This window comes from Phyllobates terribilis, unplaced genomic scaffold (genome assembly GCF_046119375.1).
Source record: "Phyllobates terribilis strain yellow unplaced genomic scaffold, ASM4611937v1 Scaffold_5__5_contigs__length_657084704, whole genome shotgun sequence".
Lineage (NCBI taxonomy): Eukaryota > Metazoa > Chordata > Amphibia > Anura > Dendrobatidae > Phyllobates > Phyllobates terribilis.
In genome coordinates, this window is record NW_027362765.1 from 65,607,220 (window position 1) to 65,627,740 (window position 20,521).

The window sequence follows — 20,521 nt, forward strand, 5'->3', positions numbered from 1 at the left end:
AGGGGGCAGGGAAACTACCGGTCCCGGGTTAGGATCTTGTGGTCTGGGGGCATCTCATTGTGGCCATCTACCCAGTATTGCTGTAAGACCGTGGACCCAAGAATGAAAACTAAACTGCATCGTTAGCCTGCCTAGGTGATTAATACGACCTCAGATTTTCACAGTTACCATTGCTGGCGACGCGCTCAGAGGCACATGTCACTGAGAAGATGCTCCGAATTCATTAAGTGTCTTAAAGGCGTGTTCATCTAAAAGAATTTAGCATTACTTACTCCACTGCCCCCCTTAATTAAGACTGGTGTGCACAGTGGCAGTCTTAAAGAGGTTGTCCAAGACTTTTTTTTGTTTAACTATGGGTCTAAAAACTAGACAAGCAGACAGTTGCTAACAGAAGCAATTACATGCCTGTTGTATCAGATGCCGGCTCAGAGCGGTCACGTCAGCAGAGCAGCTCTTCTTCTTCCAGGCTGCTCTGTCGATAAAGCATGACTTCAGACGTCATGGTGACGTCATGGTGATTGACAGCCGGCTTACCACAGATAAACTATCAATCACATGATATTGGTAGTAATGCCCCATCAACAGAGCAGAGTCGAAGAGAAGTCGCTGCTCTGTCTACATGACGTCACCAGAAGACGCTGAATCAAAAGCAAGAGCGGCCTTTGACCGATCTGTGCCAACAGAAATCGGCAGTGGGCACAACAGTTAGGTAGTTAGCAACTGCCAGCGTGTTAGTTCTTAGCACATTGTAATAGAAATTGTCCCGGACAACCACTTTAATGAATCAGCCCCTAATTCCCCATCAAAAGTTCCATGTGAACAAACCCTAAAAAACTAGAATGTCTAAAGTTATTCTAAAAGTCAGTGACTGATTAGATCCTGTGACTTCTCGGCATTTAGTGGTCACTACTCACCTGGGTAGTCATATGTAGGAATCTCCTCTTTACACCGCTCATCATCCCTCACATATGTCTCTGTAGTATTAATATGGGTCAGATCTTCACCCTGAAATAAATATTGTAAAAGTCACAGACAGATGAAGACGTTTGAGAAGATCCAGACAACATCTAATGTCTATGATCAGCTTTATCCTGTCATCTCCACCAGATATAAAACATACACTGAATGGCCACATTACTAGAGACACCCATCTAGTAACACGTAGAATCTTCATTCCCCTTCAGAACCTCAGCAATTAATCGAGTCATAGATTGTACTAGGTGTTGAGATTGTTCCCCAGGAATACTGGCCCATGCCACCAGGATAGGTTCTTGCAGTTGCTGCAAATTAGATGAAGGTCCTAAGATGCTCTGAACAACGAATTCTACCTCATCCCAGAGATGCATTAAGGTACCGTCACACTTAGCGACGCTACAGCGATCCCGACAACGATACAACCTGTCAGGGATCGTAGCTGCGTCGCTATGTGGTCGCTGGTGAGATGTCAAACAGTCAGATCTTCCCAACGACGCAGCAGCGATGCAGCGACCCGTAGCGACCTGTATAACGATGCACGCCTATGTGTTTCTGTGTCTGAGTCGCCAACGAGGTCGTTGGTAAGGTGTCAAACACACCGATGCATGCTACCCAGCGGGACCTCAACGATCAAAGAAATGTCCAGACCATTCCGACACGACCAGCGATCTCACAGCAGGGGCCTGGTCGCTGCCGCGTGTCAAACTTGTGACTCAGCAGCGATCTCGCTAGCGATCTCGCTTAGTGTTACTGGCCTTTATAGGGTTAATATCTTAGGACTTTGAAGGTGGGAAAACAAGGAAAACTCGTTGTCATGTTTCTGGTGTAAATGAAAGGAAGTTGCTGGCACCTCCTGAAGTTAACTGATGTATGACAAAGGTATATTTGTGGTGTTGCAGGATATACTGTTATTACAGGACACTGCTGAAAAGTATTGCGATTATATGGTTAAAACTATGGTTCATTGTAATCACTTTAATGTGATAGTTATGTAGTGTAGCCAGCCAGGCAGGGAAGAGTTACAGAGGGTCAGCCCTGCAGCCGGGCAGGGAAGAGTTACAGAGGGTCAGTCCTGCAGCCGGGAAGTAGAGAGCTACAGGGGGGTCAGCCCTGCAGCTGGGCAGGGGAGAGTTACAGAGGGTCAGCCCTGCAGCTGGGCAGGGGAGAGTTACAGAGGGTCAGCCCTGCAGCTGGGCAGGGGAGCGTTACAGAGGGTCAGCCCTGCAGCTGGGCAGAAGAGAGTTACAGAGGGTCAGCCCTGCAGCTGGGCAGGGGAGAGTTACAGAGGGTCAGCCACGCAGCTGGGCAGGAGAGAGTTACAGAGGGTCAGCCCTGCAGCCGGGCAGGGAAGAGTTACAGAGGGTCAGTCCTGCAGCCGGGAAGTAGACAGCTACAGGGGGGTCAGCCCTGCAGCTGGGCAGGGGAGAGTTACAGAGGGTCAGCCCTGCAGCTGGGCAGGGGAGAGTTACAGAGGATCAGCCCCGCAGCTGGACAGGGGAGAGTTACAGAGGGTCAGCCCTGCAGCTAGGCAGGGGAGAGTTACAGACTGTCAGCCCTGCAGCTGGGCAGGAGATAATTACAGAGGGTCAGCCCTGCAGCTGGACAGGGGAGAGTTACAGAGGGTCAGCCCTGCAGCTGGGCAGGGGAGAGTTACAGACGGTCAGCCCTGCAGCTGGACAGGGGAGAGTTACAGAGGGTCAGCCCTGCAGCTGGGCAGGGGAGAGTTACAGAGGGTCAGCCCTGCAGCTGGGCAGGGAAGAGTTAAAGAGGGTCAGCCCTGCAGCTGGACAGGGGAGAGTTACAGACGGTCAGCCCTGCAGCCGGGCAGGAGATAATTACAGAGGGTCAGCCTTGCAGCTGGACAGGGGAGAGTTACAGAGGGTCAGCCCTGCAGCTGGGCAGGGGAGAGTTACAGACGGTCAGCCCTGCAGCTGGACAGGGGAGAGTTACAGAGGGTCAGCCCTGCAGCTGGGCAGGGGAGAGTTACAGAGGGTCAGCCCTGCAGCTGGGCAGGGAAGAGTTAAAGAGGGTCAGCCCTGCAGCTGGACAGGGGAGAGTTACAGAGGGTCAGCCCTGCAGCTAGGCAGGGGAGAGTTACAGACGGTCAGCCCTGCAGCTAGGCAGGGGAGAGTTACAGACGGTCAGCCCTGCAGCCGGGCAGGAGATAATTACAGAGGGTCAGCCCTGCAGCTGGACAGGGGAGAGTTACAGAGGGTCAGCCCTGCAGCTGGGCAGGAGAGAGTTACAGAGGGTCAGCCCTGCAGCTGGACAGGGGAGAGTTACAGAGGGTCAGCCCTGCAGCTGGGCAGGAGAGAGTTACAGAGGGTCACCCCTGCAGCTGGGCAGGAGAGAGTTACAGAGGGTCAGCCCTGCAGCTGGGCAGGGGAGAGTTACAGAGGGTCAGCCTTGCAGCTGGGCAGGCGAGAGTTACAGAGGGTCAGCCTTGCAGCTGGGCAGGCGAGAGTTACAGAGGGTCAGCCCTGCAGCTGGGCAGGGGAGAGTTACAGAAGGTCAGCCCTGCAGCTGGGCAGGGGGAGAGTTACAGAGGGTCAGCCCTGCAGCAGCTGGGCAGGGGAGAGTTACAGAGGGTCAGACCTGGAGCTGGGAAGGGGGAGAGTTACAGGGGGACAACCCTGCAGCTGGGCAGGGGGAGAGTTACAAAGGGTCAGCCCTGCAGCTGGGCAGGGAAGAGTTACAGAGGGTCAGCCCTGCAGCTGGGCAGTGGGAGAGTTACAGAGGGTCAGCCCCGAAGCTGGGCAGGAGAGAGTTACAGGGGGTCAGCCCTGCACCTGGGCAGGGGGAGAGTTACAGGGGGTCAGCCCTGCAGCTGGGCAGGGAAGAGTTACAGAGGGTCAGCCCTGCAGCTGGGCAGGGGGAGAGTTACAGAGGGTCAGCCCCGAAGCTGGGCAGGAGAGAGTTACAGGGGGTCAGCCCTGCACCTGGGCAGGGGGAGAGTTACAGGGGGTCAGCCCTGAAGCTGGGCAGGGGGAGAGTTACAGGCGGTCAGCCCTACAGCTGGGTAGGGGGAGAGTTACAGAGGATCAGCCCTGCAGCTGGGCAGGGGAGAGTTACAGAGGGTCAGCCCTGCAGCCGGGCAGGGAAGAGTTACAGGGGGTCAGCCCTGCAGCTGGGCAGGGGAGAGTTACAGAGGGTCAGCCCTGCAGCTGGGCAGGAGAGAGTTACAGAGGGTCAGCCCTGCAGATGGGCAGGGGGAAAGTTACAGAGGGTCAGCCCTGCACCTGGGCAGGAGGAGAGTTACAGGGGGTCAGCCCTGCACCTGGGCAGGGGGAGAGTTACAGGGGGTCAGCCCTGCACCTGGGCAGGGGGAGAGTTACAGGGGGTCAGCCCTGCACCTGGGCAGGGGGAGAGTTACAGGGGGTCAGCCCTGCACCTGGGCAGGGGGAGAGTTACAGGGGGTCAGCCCTGCAGCTGGGCAGGGGGGGAGTTACAGGGGGGTCAGCCCTGCAGCTGGGCAGGGGGGGAGTTACAGAGGGTCAGCCCTGCAGCTGGGCAGGGGGGGGGGGGGGGGGGGGGAGTTACAGAGGGTCAGCCCTGCAGCTGGGCAGGGGAGTGTTGCAGAGGGTCAGCCCTGCAGCAGCTGGGCAGGAGAGAGTTACAGAGGGTCAGCCCTGCAGCTGGGCAGAGCAGATGGGCAGGGGAGAGTGACAGAGGGTCAGCCCTGCAGCTGGGTAGTGGAGAGTTAACAGAGGGTCAGCCTTGCAGCTGGACAGGGGAGAGTTTCAGAGGGTCAGTCCTGTAGCTGGGCAGGGGAGAGTTACAGAGGGCCAGCCCTGCAGCTGGGCAGGGGGAGAGTTACAGGGGGGGTCAGCCCTGCAGCTGGGCAGGGGGAGAGTTACAGGGGGGGTCAGCCCTGCAGCTGGGCAGGGGGAGAGTTACAGGGGGGGTCAGCCCTGCAGCTGGGCAGGGGGAGAGTTACAGAGGGTCAGCCCTGCAGCTGGGCAGGGGAGAGTTACAGAGGGTCAGCCCTGCAGCTGGGCAGGCGAGAGTTACAGAGGGTCAGCCCTGTAGCTGGGCAGGGGAGAGTTACAGAAGGTCAGCCCTGCAGCTGGGCAGGGGGAGAGCTACAGAGGGTCAGACATGAAGCTGGGAAGGGGGAGAGTTACAGGGGGACAACCCTGCAGCTGGGCAGGGGGAGAGTTAGAAAGAGTCAGCCTTGCAGCTAGGCAGAGAAGAGTTACAGAAGGTCAGCCCTGCAGCTGGGCAGTAGAGAGTTACAGAGGGTCAGCCCTGCAGCCGGGCAGGGGAGAGTTACAGAGGGTCAGCCCTGCAGCTGGGCAGGGGAGAGTTACAAAGGGTCAGCCCTGCAGCTGGGCAGGGAAGAGTTACAGAGGGTCAGCCCTGCAGCTGGGCAGGGGGAGAGTTACAGAGGGTCAGCCCCGAAGCTGGGCAGGAGAGAGTTACAGGGGGTCAGCCCGGCACCTGGGCAGGGGGAGAGTTACAGGGGGTCAGCCCTGAAGCTGGGCAGGGGGAGAGTTACAGGGGGTCAGCCCTGCAGCTGGGCAGGGGAGAGATACAGAGGGTCAACCCTGCAGCCGGGCAGGGAAGAGTTACAGGGGGTCAGCCCTGCAGCTGGGCAGGGGAGAGTTACAGAGGGTCAGCCCTGCAGCTGGGCAGGAGAGAGTTACAGAGGGTCAGCCCTGCAGATGGGCAGGGGGGAAGTTACAGAGGGTCAGCCCTGCACCTGGGCAGGAGGAGAGTTGCAGGAGGAGAGTTACAGGGGGTCAGCCCTGCACCTGGGCAGGGGGAGAGTTACAGGGGGTCAGCCCTGCAGCTGGGCAGGGGGGGGGGGGGGGGAGTTGCAGGGGGGGAGTTACAGGGGGGTCAGCCCTGCAGCTGGGCAGGGGGGGGGGGGGGGGGGAGTTACAGGAGGTCAGCCCTGCAGCTGGGCAGGGGGGGGGGAGGAGGGGGGGGAGTTACAGAGGGTCAGCCCTGCAGCTGGGCAGGGGGGGGGAGTTACAGAGGGTCAGCCCTGCAGCTGGGCAGGAGAGAGTTACAGAGGGTCAGCCCTGCAGATGGGCAGGGGGAAAGTTACAGAGGGTCAGCCCTGCACCTGGGCAGGAGGAGAGTTACAGGGGGTCAGCCCTGCAGCTGGGCGGGGGGGGGGAGTTACAGAGGGTCAGCCCTGCAGCTGGGCAGGAGAGAGTTACAGAGGGTCAGCCCTGCAGATGGGCAGGGGGAAAGTTACAGAGGGTCAGCCCTGCACGTGGGCAGGAGGAGAGTTACAGGGGGTCAGCCCTGCACCTGGGCAGGGGGAGAGTTACAGGGGGTCAGCCCTGCAGCTGGGCAGGGGGGGAGTTACAGGAGGTCAGCCCTGCAGCTGGGCAGGAGAGAGTTACAGAGGGTCAGCCCTGCAGCTGGGCAGGGGGGGGAGTTACAGGAGGTCAGCCCTGCAGCTGGGCAGGAGAGAGTTACAGAGGGTCAGCCCTGCAGCTGGGCAGGAGAGAGTTACAGAGGGTCAGCCCTGCAGCTGGGCAGGGGAGAGTTACAGAGGGTCAGCCACGCAGCTGGGCAGGAGAGAGTTACATGGAGGCTGTTTCACAGAATATACCGTTTTCAATTTTCATGGACAATACTATAAGCAGGCTTACATTAGCATTTTTTATTCGGCATCTGATGGTGGCCTGTGTGTCTTTGTTCCTATCTGCAGGAGGCATCCCTAATACTCAACCCAGTAGACAAGCTCATGACTTGTCTTCCGTAACCTTCTTCATACTCTGAGCTACCTGTAGAAAATGATTAAGGGTTTGAGATGTGAGTATCTCTGCCCAACCAGGGGGCTGATCCCAAGAGAGGTAAAACAATAAGCCTCATGTTTGGTTTGGTAGTGGGTGCGGTATCTTGTGAAGGGCTAAAATCTATTGCTGCTGCCAGGTCCTGGTGCCCATTTATAGACTATTAACCCCTTCGCGACCTTGGGATTTTCCGTTTTTTGTTCCCCTTATTCCCAGAGCCATAGCCTTTTTATTTTTTGGTCAATACGGCCATGTGAGGGCTTATTTTTTGCAGGACGAGTTGTACTTTTAAACGCCATCACTAGTTTTACCATATCGTGTACGGGAAAACGGGAAAAAAGTTCCAGGTGTGGTGAAATTGCAAAAAAAATGCAATTCCACAGTTGTTGGGTTTTTTTTTTTTCTTTCCACGTTCACTGGATGCTAAAACTGACCTGCCATTATTATTCTCTAGGTCATTACGAGTTTGTAGACACCAAAAATGTACAGGTTCTTTTTTATTTAAGTGGTGAAAAAAAAATCCAAAAGTTTGCTTAAAAAAAAAAAAAAATGGCGCCATTTTCCGAGACCCGTAGCGTCTCCATTTTTCGGTATCTGGGGCCGGGTGAAGGCTTATTTTTTGCGTGCCGGGCTGATGTTTTTATTGATACCATTTTGGGGTAGATCTGTTGTTTTGATCACCTGTTATTGCAATGTTGCGGCGACCAAAAAAACGGAATTCTGTCGTTTGAAATTTTTTTCTTGTTACGCCGTTTACCAATCAGATTAATTCTTCTTTTATATTGATAGATCGGGCGATTCTGAACACTGTGATGCAAAATATGTGTATGTGGGGTTTATTTTTTATTATTTTATTTTGAATGGGGCAAAAGGGGGGTGATTTAAACTTATATTTTTTAAAAAACATTTTCTTTTACTTTTTGCATGCTTCTATAGTCTCCATAGGAGACTAGAAGCAGCAACTGTCTGATCGCCTCTGCTACATAGAAGTGATGAGCAGATCACCTCTATGTAACAGAAATGCTCCTGTGCTATGAGCGCCGACCACTAGGTGGCGCTCATAGCGATCTTTACATGACAACCACTGGGGTCTGCTGCAGACCCAGAGTTGTCATGCCTACCACCCATCGATGACTCGCGATCACGTGACGGGATCACCGATGGGCGGGGTAAGTGATGAGCTTCCGGCGCGGCGATGTTAAATGCCGCTGTCAGAGATTGACAGCGGCATTTAACATGTTAGCAGCCGCGGGTGGATCGCGATGTAATAATCAGGTGACATGTGCTCGGTTCAGAGCAGGCTCACCGCCGGAGCCCTCACTGAACCGGGGGTGATGGCCTGGGGCGTACTAACCCCAGGCCAGAAAGGTTAAAGATTGGAGATCAGTTTCCACATGGGATTGTGATGTCTTGCTCACTCTGCTGGATTTAAGGAACTATATATCACGCCCTTTCTGAGGAAGCAAGACACGCGAAACGTACGTTAGAGGGCTATGTCTGGTAACTATAGTGTGGACCTTCTCACGTGTGTGCATATATATTTATCTGCTTTACCAAGAAGCACTTCCGGTTGCCTTAGAATTTATACTTACATTTGCATTTTTGTTTACCAAATTAAAATACCTAGGCAAAATGTCCCAGTGATCTTCTTCTGCATAGCGGAGTTACAATCTCCAGTAATATACATGCTTTTTCTCTACTGATGTCCTATTTATATTGGTTTATTTATATTTACCTGTATATATTAAGGGGGCATGTGTGTGCATACATGTCTCTCTGCATATAAGTGAACATATTTATATGGTATTTAATCTGAATTTATTCTATGCATGTGACACACACAGGTTTTGTATACCAGCTGTTTTCATTCTGCAGTATATCTTTTTTACCTGTTTTTATAATGTTTTTGTATACAAATAAAGATTAACTATTTAAATGAGTTTTTGTATGGAAGTATTCTTTGTAGGTTTGCTGGATTTAAGGAACTAGCCTAAGGACTGTTGGTGCATTTTCTTCGGTGTCAGATTACCACGTGGCGCCCCTGGATTTATTCCTTTTGTGTGGCCACATTGCAGACTCTAAGGAATCTATGTTGGGTTTTATATTCTCCCAGTCCCAATAAAGCTCTTTTGGATTATTCACCGGCCTGCTGTCCCTGTCCGCTCGGTCACACACGCAGTCACAGTGGAGCCCATTATACCATATGAAGCACTATGTGGGGCCGTTACACTGTATGGAGCACTATGTGGGTCCCGTTATACTGTATGGAGCACTATGTGGGTCCCGTTATACTGTATGGAGCACTATGTGGGTCCCGTTATACTGTATGGAGCACTATGTGGGGCCCGTTACACTGTATGGAGCACTATGTGGGGCCCGTTACACTGTATGGAGCACTATGTGGGGCCCGTTACACTGTATGGAGCACTATGTGGGGCCCGTTACACTGTATGGAGCACTATGTGGGGCCCGTTACACTGTATGGAGCACTATGTGGGGCCCGTTACACTGTATGGAGCACTATGTGGGGCCCGTTACACTGTATGGAGCACTATGTGGGGCCCGTTACACTGTATGGAGCACTATGTGGGGCCCGTTACACTGTATGGAGCACTATGTGGGGCCGTTACACTGTATGGAGCACTATGTGGGGCCCGTTACACTGTATGGAGCACTATGTGGGGCCCGTTACACTGTATGGAGCACTATGTGGGGCCCGTTACACTGTATGGAGCACTATGTGGGGCCCGTTACACTGTATGGAGCACTATGTGGGGCCCGTTACACTGTATGGAGCACTATGTGGGGCCCGTTACACTGTATGGAGCACTATGTGGGGCCCGTTACACTGTATGGAGCACTATGTGGGGCCGTTACACTGTATGGAGCACTATGTGGGGCCGTTACACTGTATGGAGCACTATGTGGGGCCGTTACACTGTATGGAGCACTATGTGGGGCCGTTACACTGTATGGAGCACTATGTGGGGCCGTTACACTGTATGGAGCACTATGTGGGGCCGTTACACTGTATGGAGCACTATGTGGGGCCGTTACACTGTATGGAGCACTATGTGGGGCCGTTACACTGTATGGAGCACTATGTGGGGCCGTTACACTGTATGGAGCACTATGTGGGGCCGTTACACTGTATGGAGCACTATGTGGGGCCGTTACACTGTATGGAGCACTATGTGGGGCCGTTACACTGTATGGAGCACTATGTGGGGCCGTTACACTGTATGGAGCACTATGTGGGGCCGTTACACTGTATGGAGCACTATGTGGGGCCGTTACACTGTATGGAGCACTATGTGGGGCCGTTACACTGTATGGAGCACTATGTGGGGCCGTTACACTGTATGGAGCACTATGTGGGGCCGTTACACTGTATGGAGCACTATGTGGGGCCGTTACACTGTATGGAGCACTATGTGGGGCCGTTACACTGTATGGAGCACTATGTGGGGCCGTTACACTGTATGGAGCACTATGTGGGGCCGTTACACTGTATGGAGCACTATGTGGGGCCGTTACACTGTATGGAGCACTATGTGGGGCCGTTACACTGTATGGAGCACTATGTGGGGCCGTTACACTGTATGGAGCACTATGTGGGGCCGTTACACTGTATGGAGCACTATGTGGGGCCGTTACACTGTATGGAGCACTATGTGGGGCCGTTACACTGTATGGAGCACTATGTGGGGCCGTTACACTGTATGGAGCACTATGTGGGGCCGTTACACTGTATGGAGCACTATGTGGGGCCGTTACACTGTATGGAGCACTATGTGGGGCCGTTACACTGTATGGAGCACTATGTGGGGCCGTTACACTGTATGGAGCACTATGTGGGGCCGTTACACTGTATGGAGCACTATGTGGGGCCGTTACACTGTATGGAGCACTATGTGGGGCCGTTACACTGTATGGAGCACTATGTGGGGCCGTTACACTGTATGGAGCACTATGTGGGGCCGTTACACTGTATGGAGCACTATGTGGGGCCGTTACACTGTATGGAGCACTATGTGGGGCCGTTACACTGTATGGAGCACTATGTGGGGCCGTTACACTGCATGGAGCACTATGTGGGGCCGTTACACTGCATGGAGCACTATGTGGGGCCGTTACACTGCATGGAGCACTATGTGGGGCCGTTACACTGCATGGAGCACTATGTGGGGCCGTTACACTGCATGGAGCACTATGTGGGGCCGTTACACTGCATGGAGCACTATGTGGGGCCGTTACACTGCATGGAGCACTATGTGGGGCCGTTACACTGCATGGAGCACTATGTGGGGCCGTTACACTGCATGGAGCACTATGTGGGGCCGTTACACTGCATGGAGCACTATGTGGGGCCGTTACACTGCATGGAGCACTATGTGGGGCCGTTACACTGCATGGAGCACTATGTGGGGCCGTTACACTGCATGGAGCACTATGTGGGGCCGTTACACTGCATGGAGCACTATGTGGGGCCGTTACACTGCATGGAGCACTATGTGGGGCCGTTACACTGCATGGAGCACTATGTGGGGCCGTTACACTGCATGGAGCACTATGTGGGGCCGTTACACTGCATGGAGCACTATGTGGGGCCGTTACACTGCATGGAGCACTATGTGGGGCCGTTACACTGCATGGAGCACTATGTGGGTCCCATTATACTGTATGGAGGACTATGTGGGGCCGTTACACTGTATGGAGCACTATGTGGGTCCCATTATACTGTATGGAGCACTATGTGGGTCCCATTATACTGTATGGAGGAGAAAATTGTGTGTCCAATATACTGGAGGGCTGTGTAGGGATTACAACTGAATAATCATACTGTGATGGAGTCACCATTTGTCGGGGGGATTAAGGGAGGGAGTACAGTAGGGTTGTCATACCGTGCGTATAGAGAAATTCATAGTGGGGGTATCATACTGTGTTTGGGGGCACTTGTTTGCATCATACTTCAATATATGTATAATTTAAGTTTTTTTATCCTTTGTCATTACATATTTAAATTAGGCAATTAGGCCATATGCTGTTTACTGCTCTTACATATTATTCCAATATTTTATTCTAAGATCTATTAATTAAAAAGTACTTTGTTCGTGGGATAACCCCTTTAACCCCTTAAGCCCCGAGGGTGGTTTGCAAGTTAATGACCAGGCCAATTTTTACGATTCTGACCACTGTCACTTTATGAGGTAATTACTCTGGAACGCTTCAACGGATCCCCCTGATTCTGAGATTGTGTTTTCGTGACATATTGTACTTCATGATTGTGGTAAAATTTCTTCGATATCACTTGCGTTTATTTGTGAAAAAAATGGAAATTTGGCGAAAATTTAGAAAATTTAGCAATTTTCAAAATTTTAATTTTTATGCCCTTAAATCAGAGAGAGATGTCACACAAAAGAGTTAATAAATAACATTTCCCACATGTCTACTTTACATCAGCACAATTTTGGAATCAAAATTTTTTTTTGTTAGGGAGCTATAAGGGTTAAAAGTTGACCAGCGATTTCTCATTTTTCCAACAAAATTTACATAACCATTTTTTTAGGGACCACATCACATTTGAAGTCACTTTGAGAGGTCTTTATGACAGAAAATACCCAAAAGTGACACCATTCTTAAAACTGCACCCCTCAAGGTGCTCAAAACCACATTCAAGAACTTTATTAACCCTTCAGGTGCTTCACAGGAATTTTTTGAATGTGGAAGAAAAAAATGAACATTTAACTTTTTTCACAAAAATGTTATTTTAGACCCAATTTTTTTTATTTTCACAGAGGTAACAAGAAAAAATGGACCCCAAAATTTGTTGTGCAATTTCCCCTGGGCACGCAGATACCCAATATGTGGGGAAAAAACACTGTTTGGGCGCACGGCAGGGCTCGGAAGGGAAGGAGCGCCTTTTGACTTTTTGATTGTAAAATTTGCTTGAATAATTAGCGGACACCATGTTGTGTTTGGAGAGCCCCTGTGTGCCCAAACATTGGAGCTCCCCCACAAGTGACCCCATTTTGGAAACTAGACCCCCCCCAAGGAACCTATCTAGATGCATAGTAAGCACTTGGAACCCCCAGGTGCTTCACAAATTGATTCGTAAAAATGAAAAAGTGAAAAAAACACCACTTTTTCATTTTTATGAATCAATTTGTGAAGCACCTGGGGGTTCCAAGTGCTCACTATGCATCTAGATAGGTGCCTTGGGGGGTCTAGTTTCCAAAATGGGGTCACTTGTGGGAGAGCTCCAATGTTTGGGCACACAGGGACTCTCCAAATGCAACATGGTATCCGCTAGCAAATTGTCGGCTCAAATTGTTAGCGGACATCATGTTGCGTTTGGAGAGCCCGTGTGCCCAAACATTGGAGCTCCCCCACAAGTGACCCCATTTTGGAAACTAGACCCCCCCAAGGCACCTATCTAGATGCATAGTGAGCACTTGGAACCCCCAGGTGCTTCACAAATTGATTCGTAAAAATGAAAAAGTGAAAAAAAACAACACTTTTTCATATTTATGAATCAATTTGTGAAACACCTGGGGGTTCCAAGTGCTCACTATGCATCTAGATAGGTGCCTTGGGGGGGTCTAGTTTCCAAAATGGGGTCACTTGTGGGTGAGCTCCAATGTTTGGGCACACAGGGGCTCTCCAAACGCAACATGATGTCCGCTAACAATTTGAGCCGATTTTCCATTCAATTTGTTAGCGGACACCATGTCGCGTTTGGAGAGCCCGTGATGTGCCTAAACAGTGGAGCTCCCCCACAAGTGACCCCATTTTGGAAACTATACCCCTCAAGGATTTTATTAAGGTGTATAGTGAACATTTTGAACCCAGAGGTACGACACAGAATTTGTTTACATTAGGTCATCATATTGAATAAGTTGTCATCAGTCTTGAGCGCAAGTGCTCGCTACTTGAGTTTGCATCGGGTACTCAGGTATGCACCATGTACAGCGTGTGCTCGAGTGACATGCTCGAGTCCCTGCTCCGCATGTTTCACGGTTATTAGACACCCAAAAAAAAACATGCGGGGATCGCTCGTGCATGGCAGGCAATCCCCGTAAAGTTTTTTTGGCAGCGAAGCATATGGGGCAGAGACTCGAGCATGTCACTCAAATACCCACGATACTCAATGCATACCAGAGCACCCGATGCAAACTCAAGTAGCGAGCACTTGAGCTCAACACTAGTCGCCATATCGTCATCTTTTTTCTTACTTTTGAAAAAAATCCCAACCCCATCACAACCCTAACCCCAACCCCAACCCCAGCCCTAACCGTAGCACAACCCTAACCGTAGCACAACCCTAACCCTAGCACAACCCTAACCCTAGCACAACCCTAACCCTAGCACAACCCTAACCCTAGCACAACCCTAACCCTAGCACAACCCTAACCCTAGCACAACCCTAACCCTAGCACAACCCTAACCCTAGCACAACCCTAACCCTAGCACAACCCTAACCCTAGCACAACCCTAACCCTAGCACAACCCTAACCCTAGCACAACCCTAACCCTAGCACAACCCTAACCCTAGCACAACCCTAACCCTAGCACAACCCTAACCCTAGCACAACCCTAACCCTAGCACAACCCTAACCCTAGCACAACCCTAACCCTAGCACAACCCTAACCCTAGCACAACCCTAACCCTAGCACAACCCTAACCCTAGCACAACCCTAACCCTAGCACAACCCTAACCCAAGAGTTTATTTTTGACGCCGTTCCTCGTGCGGTATAAGTGATTAGACGACTTTATTCTTCGGGTCGGTGTGATTACAGCAATACCAGAATCATATGGGGTTTTTATGACTGACAGCTGTCACACACAAAAAGACGCATTTTTTGTAAAATCTAGTTTTTGCATCGCCATATTTTGAGAGCTATAATTTTTCCAGATTTTGGCAGACAGTCATGTGACGGCTCGTTTTTTGCGGGATGAGTTGACGTTGTTATTGGTGCCATTTTCAGGCACGTGACATTTTTTGATCGCTTTCTATTCCGATTTTTGGGAGGCAGAATAAACAAAAACCAACAATTCAGGAATTTTTTTTTTTTATTCTGTTCCGCGTGTGGTAAAAGTGATAAGCAGCTTTATTCTTCGGGTCAGTACGTTTACAGCGGTACCACATTTATATCGTTTTTCTATGTTTTGCACTTTTACATAATAAAAGCAATTTTATAGAAAAAAATATTTTTTAGCATAGCTTTATTCTGAGAGCAATATCTTTTTTATTTTTCGGCTGATGGAGCTGTATGTCAGCTTGTTTTTTGCGGGACGAGATGACGTTTTCAGCGGTACCATTTTTATTTATATGCGTCTTTTTGATCGCGTGTTATTCCATTTTTTATTTGGCGGTATGGTGATAAAGCATTGTTTTTTGCTTCGTTTTTTTTTTTTTTTTTTACCGTGTTCACTGAAGGGGTTAACTAGTGGGACAGTTTTATAGGTCAGGTTGTTCCGGACGCGGCGATACCAAATATGTGTACTTTTATTGTTTTTTTTTTATAATAATATTTATTGATGGGTACATTATATTTTTATTTTTGGTGGATTATTTTATTTATTTATTTTTTATATTTTTGCAATTTTTTTTTTTTTTTTTCACTTACTGACAGTTTTTATACTTTATTACTTTGTCCCACTATGGGACTTTCACTTTTTTTTCTCTGATCGCCTGCATGGCACAGGAATGCAGCACCATCCCTGTGTCATACAGGCTATCAGCGCTGCACAGTGAGAAGATTGTTTGGAGATGCACTGCGCATGTCCAAACAATCTTCCTGCTGTCTGGTGACCCGGATGTTGTCATGACGACATCGGGTCGTCATGGCAACACCCGGGAAGCCTTTGCAGACAGCGCTGGAAGCCGGAAGAGGAGGTGAGTATCTGCGATCACCTCCCCTTGCCCCCACAATGCTGCGATCGACTTCGATCGCAGCATCGCAGGGGTTAATGTGCTGGGAGCGGTGCAGGACCGCTCCCTGCACATAGTACCGGGTGTCAGCTGTGACAATCAGCTGACACCCGGCGGCGATCGCACCCGCACAGCCTGTGTGCGCGCGCGATCGCCATGACGTACTAATACGGGTCTGGCTCTTAAGTCCCAGGGCACAGACGCGTATTAGTACGTCAGATGTTATTAAGGGGTTAAGTTTGTTTCCATATAACAGCAGGGAGCTGCACACTGCTGTAATGTCCCAGACAGAGGGGTGAGCAATGCAGTAAAAAGCAGCTTCTGTCACATCAGCCCCCTGAAAATAGCTCCTTGTCTGCAATCCGAGGTGAGGGGGCATGGCCTGCTCCCTGCTACTAGCCCTGCAGTGAAGGAGACATTATCAGGGGGCTGGCTGCTGCTACTAAAAGACAGGAGCAGGCCATGCCCCACCACCTTGCGCTGCAGACAGGGAGACATTAACAGTGGGCGGTGTGACAGAAGCTGCTCTTCACTGCACTGCTCACCCCTCCGTCTGGGACATTACATCAGTGTGCAGCTCCTCGCTCCTATCAGACAGTCTCCTGATGATAGGTGTTTCTCTATAGAAATGGCTCCCTGTCCCCATTTTTTCATGTTACACCCACAAACTTAAATGTATTTTATTGGGATTTTATGAGATACTAACACAAAGTAATCTTCTATACATTACAACTGTGGTGTCTGTGTCATCTGATAGTATGCGGTAATCAAGGGAAACATCTACGGAAGATAACATTACACACCTTTAGGAATGTGTTTCACTGGTGCCTGGGTCGTAATAACACACAGCGGCCAGTGTGACCCTTATATTGGTAGCAATCCATGACTACGTAACACAGGTCATCATTACCCTTCTACCATAGAGTAAACAGCTGCCATGAAAGGATGAATTTGATCAGTCACAAATTCACAATACCTAGTGTCAAAACATCCATCCACAGGCATCAGCAGACCCAGAATGTGCAAAAAAAATATTCTCCTTTTCCTTTCTGTTCCTATAGGTCAGCAATGACACTGGAACTGGTCTCCTGCTGCTATCGCCCATCTGTTCTAAGGAATGATGGCTGCATTCACACACATTAGTTGAACACTAGCGCAGTACTCAGCTGCAGTCTGTATAACTGCACCACATGATCTTGTGAAGCCCAGCTCTGCTTGGTATCACAAATCCTAGAAGGGTGTATTGAAGGATTCCTCCACAAGAGGAACCCATAACCATTCACACATCTCCACCTCCCACCTCAGACCACCAGAGGGAGCCCATTAGGGATAGATAAATAGGGAAGGTGGAGCCAGGCAGCTCAGTTCCTCTGAAGAGTTCAGCAAGTACAAACCTGAATGCAGAGTCGAGCTCAGTTAGTCTAGACTGGAGTTGACAGAAAGCAAACCTATTGAGAGAGTTCCTGCAGCAGAAGCCTGTGAGAGGTTAGTCTGCGGTGGAGCACAGTCGAGACTCAGTTGTAGCTCAGAGAGGTGAGCTTTAGGTGTGCCGGCGCCATATGATCGGTGAAGCGCGGCAAGCTGCCGTTAGTGTGAGTAGCCTAGAGAGGGCCCGAGTAGGTTGAAGGCGAGTAGAGCGAGTTAGTTCATAGGGGGCAGAGGAGCTTAACTAGCTCACCCCGAAGAAGCTGTTACCGGACACCGGGTCCGAAGCTTACCGGGATCTCCATGACCCAGTAAGATAAACCGGAATCCCTGGAGAACTACAAGTCCCAGGATCGCTAAAGTGCTGATACGTACCAGAGCCAGGAGACACACAGGCCCCATAAGTCGGGAGCGTGTAATCCAACAGAAGGCCCTACCACAAGGTCAGCCAGCGCAGGACAAAGACAAAGTTAGGCCTAGCTCCAGGCAGGTCAGAAACTTACTACGCAGAGTCAAGAAGCAGGAGGCCCAAAATCCGCTCATTGGGGAGGATCCGGACATACACCCTTCACCCTACAGTGCTCCGGGGAGTGCCTGAATTTCCATCAGTAAAAGGTACTGAAGTGACTATCGCGTCTGTCCCTGTTCTTGCTCGGACCCGGCGGGGTCTCTTCGTCCTGCTTTCCCCGTTCATACACTGCCCTGAGGCCTAGCTCCACCTGTGGGGAGCTATACCATCCAGCTGCCTTATCACCAGCCTCAGTGGACTGCGCAGCGCTGATGATTATCACCAGAAGCCACAGTTGGCGTCACGAACTCTTTTATAAACTTAACAAATCACCAACCCCTTTTTAAAGGAGAGGCCCAGGCTACGGGACCGGGAGCCGACCACCGCGACATCCCTAAAGGCCAGGCTAAAGGCCCGGGTACCGAGTCATCCCTATCTCCCCCTGGGCTAGTCATTCTCACAACTATTGATCACATTTTCCTTCATACGTTGTTTACATCCACGGGATCCAATATCACTGGATCTTTTCAATTGACGACACCATTCTCAATATAATCTTATCACCATTACATGAGGTTGGCAATTTTTATCTACTGGTCCTAGCTAATCTAGCATCAATGACATTGTTCAAAGTCATTTAGATTGCTAAAAACTCCCATCCTGAAAACTGATCACTCCGATTTATGTTGCACTCTGCGGTCACATGTCTAATAAGTTTCAGATGGAAGTGTGAAAGTGTCTGTCATAAATTGCCCATTCAATGTATAATACTGGGAGATAAAATAAGACTGAACATAAGACCTTCACAGCCGTCTACACATCATAGGGGAGATCTAATGAAACCTTCTCTCCATCTACCTGATGATCCTGAAGAACATCGGGATCTTCTTGTTTACAGTCCTGTAGAAGAAGAGGACGGGGACATCTCTCTGGTGTTGACCTCTCACTGGATAGAACTGGAGGAAACACATACAGGGACTGATTCATTCTTTACATACAGATAATTATTGGCCGTGTGTATTTAGTCCTGTCTATTACCTGGTGATGTGAGGGGCTGGGGAACCTCCATCATGACGTCCTTGTACAGATCTTTATGTCCTTCTAAATATTCCCACTCCTCCATGGAGAAATAGACGGCGACATCCTGACATCTTATAGGAACCTGACACATACAATGATACGGTCATCCCCCCGATCCCTTCATAGCGTTACTGTATAATGTCCCAGCATCCCCAGCAGTGTCACCTCTCCAGTCAGCAGCTCAATCATCTTGTAGGCGAGTTCTAGGATCTTCTGGTCATTGATGTCCTCATGTATCAGGGAGTGAGGTGGAGGTCCTGTGATTGGGCTCAGGGGTCTTCCCCATCCCTCAGACACAGGGTCCTGACAGCGGTCACTAGAGGTCTTCTTCACTACTGTGTAATCCTGGTTATGGAGAGACACATTAATAAATCTCACTACAGACATTTCCAGAGTCCTCACCTCTCCAGTTCTGTCCATCTGTTATTCCCATAGATAAGAATGATGTAATGTGACGTCATCAGAATCTCTCACCTCTCCAGTAAGCCGGAAGAGGATCTCTAGGGTGAGGTGTAATATCCTCTCCGCCATCTTGTCCCTGTCCCTATCCATCCTTGTAGGGTCAATCAGGACAATTCTCTTATATAGAAGATCTCCACTGAGAGGATCCGATATTGTAGGGACCTGAATGGGGAGAAGATGACGATGTAACATCATAAAGATCACATGTAAGAAATCTCCGGAGCTGTTACCGGCTTCACATGATCACTACATCCAGTCATGGCCCCGTCCTGCCCCCGGTATAACACACAATCACATTATAGTCACATACAAAAGAATTATCACATAATGTCTCCAATCCAGATCCAAAAACACAGAACAAATCTAAAAGAAAAATCTAAATTATCTGAATCTTTGCTAAACATAATCATAAAAACAAAACACAAAGTTATAAAGTGCCGGGAACATCCACAGAGATCGGGACGGCAGAACCGGGAAATCAGTAACAGATAATGATAGAACATTAATATCTCCTGATAGTGAAAACATGGAGCGCCCAGAAATGGGGAATCTCCACATACCTCCACCTGCAGAGTCGCACACTAGATACAGAGGGGAAAATAAGTATTTCATACACTGACAATTTTGCAAGTTTTCCCACCTACAAAGAATGGAGAGGTCTGTAATTTTTATCGTAGGTACACTTCAACTATGAGAGACAGAATCTAAAAAAAAAAAACCTGAAAATCACATTGTATGATTTTTACATATTTCATGCAATAAAATGCAAATTAATTAAGTATTTGACACAATAGAAAAACAGAACTTAATATTTCGTACAGAGACCTTTGTTTGCTATTGCAGAGGTCAGACGTTTCCTGTAGTTTTTGACCAAGTTTGCACACACTGCAGCAGAGATTTTTGCCCACTCCTCCATACAGATCTTCTCCAGATCTTTCAGGTTCGGGGCTGTCGCTGGACAACACTGAGTTTCAGCTCCCTCCAAACATTTTCTATTGGGTTCAGGTCTGGAGACTGACTAGGCCACTCCAGGATCTTGAAATGCATTTATGGAGCCACTCCTTTGTTGCCCTGGCTGTGTGTTTCGGGTCATTGTCAAGCTGGCAGACTCAGCCACAATCCATCTTCAATGCTCTTACTGAGGGAAGGAGGGTGTTGACGAAAATCTCGAAATACATGAGCCCATCCAACCTCCCTTCAATATGGTGCAGTCATCCAGTCCCCTTTGCAGAAAAGCACCCCCCAAAGTATGAGGTTTCACCCACCATGCTTCACGGTTGGGACAGTGTTCTTGGGGTTGTACTCATTCTTCATCTTCCACCAAACACGGAGAGTGGAGTTGATACCAAAAAGTTCTATTTTGGCCTTATCTGACCACATG

The 20,521-nt window shown here is 49.9% G+C and overlaps 1 protein-coding gene across 1 annotated transcript in view; it reads right to left on the reverse strand.

Annotated features, from left to right (window-relative positions):
• Positions 1-20,521, reverse strand: part of LOC141270755 (oocyte zinc finger protein XlCOF8.4-like) — a 49,985-nt gene that overhangs the window by 11,977 nt on the left and 17,487 nt on the right. Inside the window, exons 2-6 of the mRNA XM_073680866.1 lie at positions 19,153-19,302; positions 18,844-19,023; positions 18,637-18,760; positions 18,457-18,554; positions 915-1,005 (exon numbers count right to left, since the gene is read on the reverse strand). Coding sequence (XP_073536967.1) covers positions 915-1,005; positions 18,457-18,554; positions 18,637-18,760; positions 18,844-19,023; positions 19,153-19,230 — 571 coding nt within the window. The 5' untranslated portion in view covers positions 19,231-19,302. The remainder of the gene's footprint in view (positions 1-914; positions 1,006-18,456; positions 18,555-18,636; positions 18,761-18,843; positions 19,024-19,152; positions 19,303-20,521) is intronic.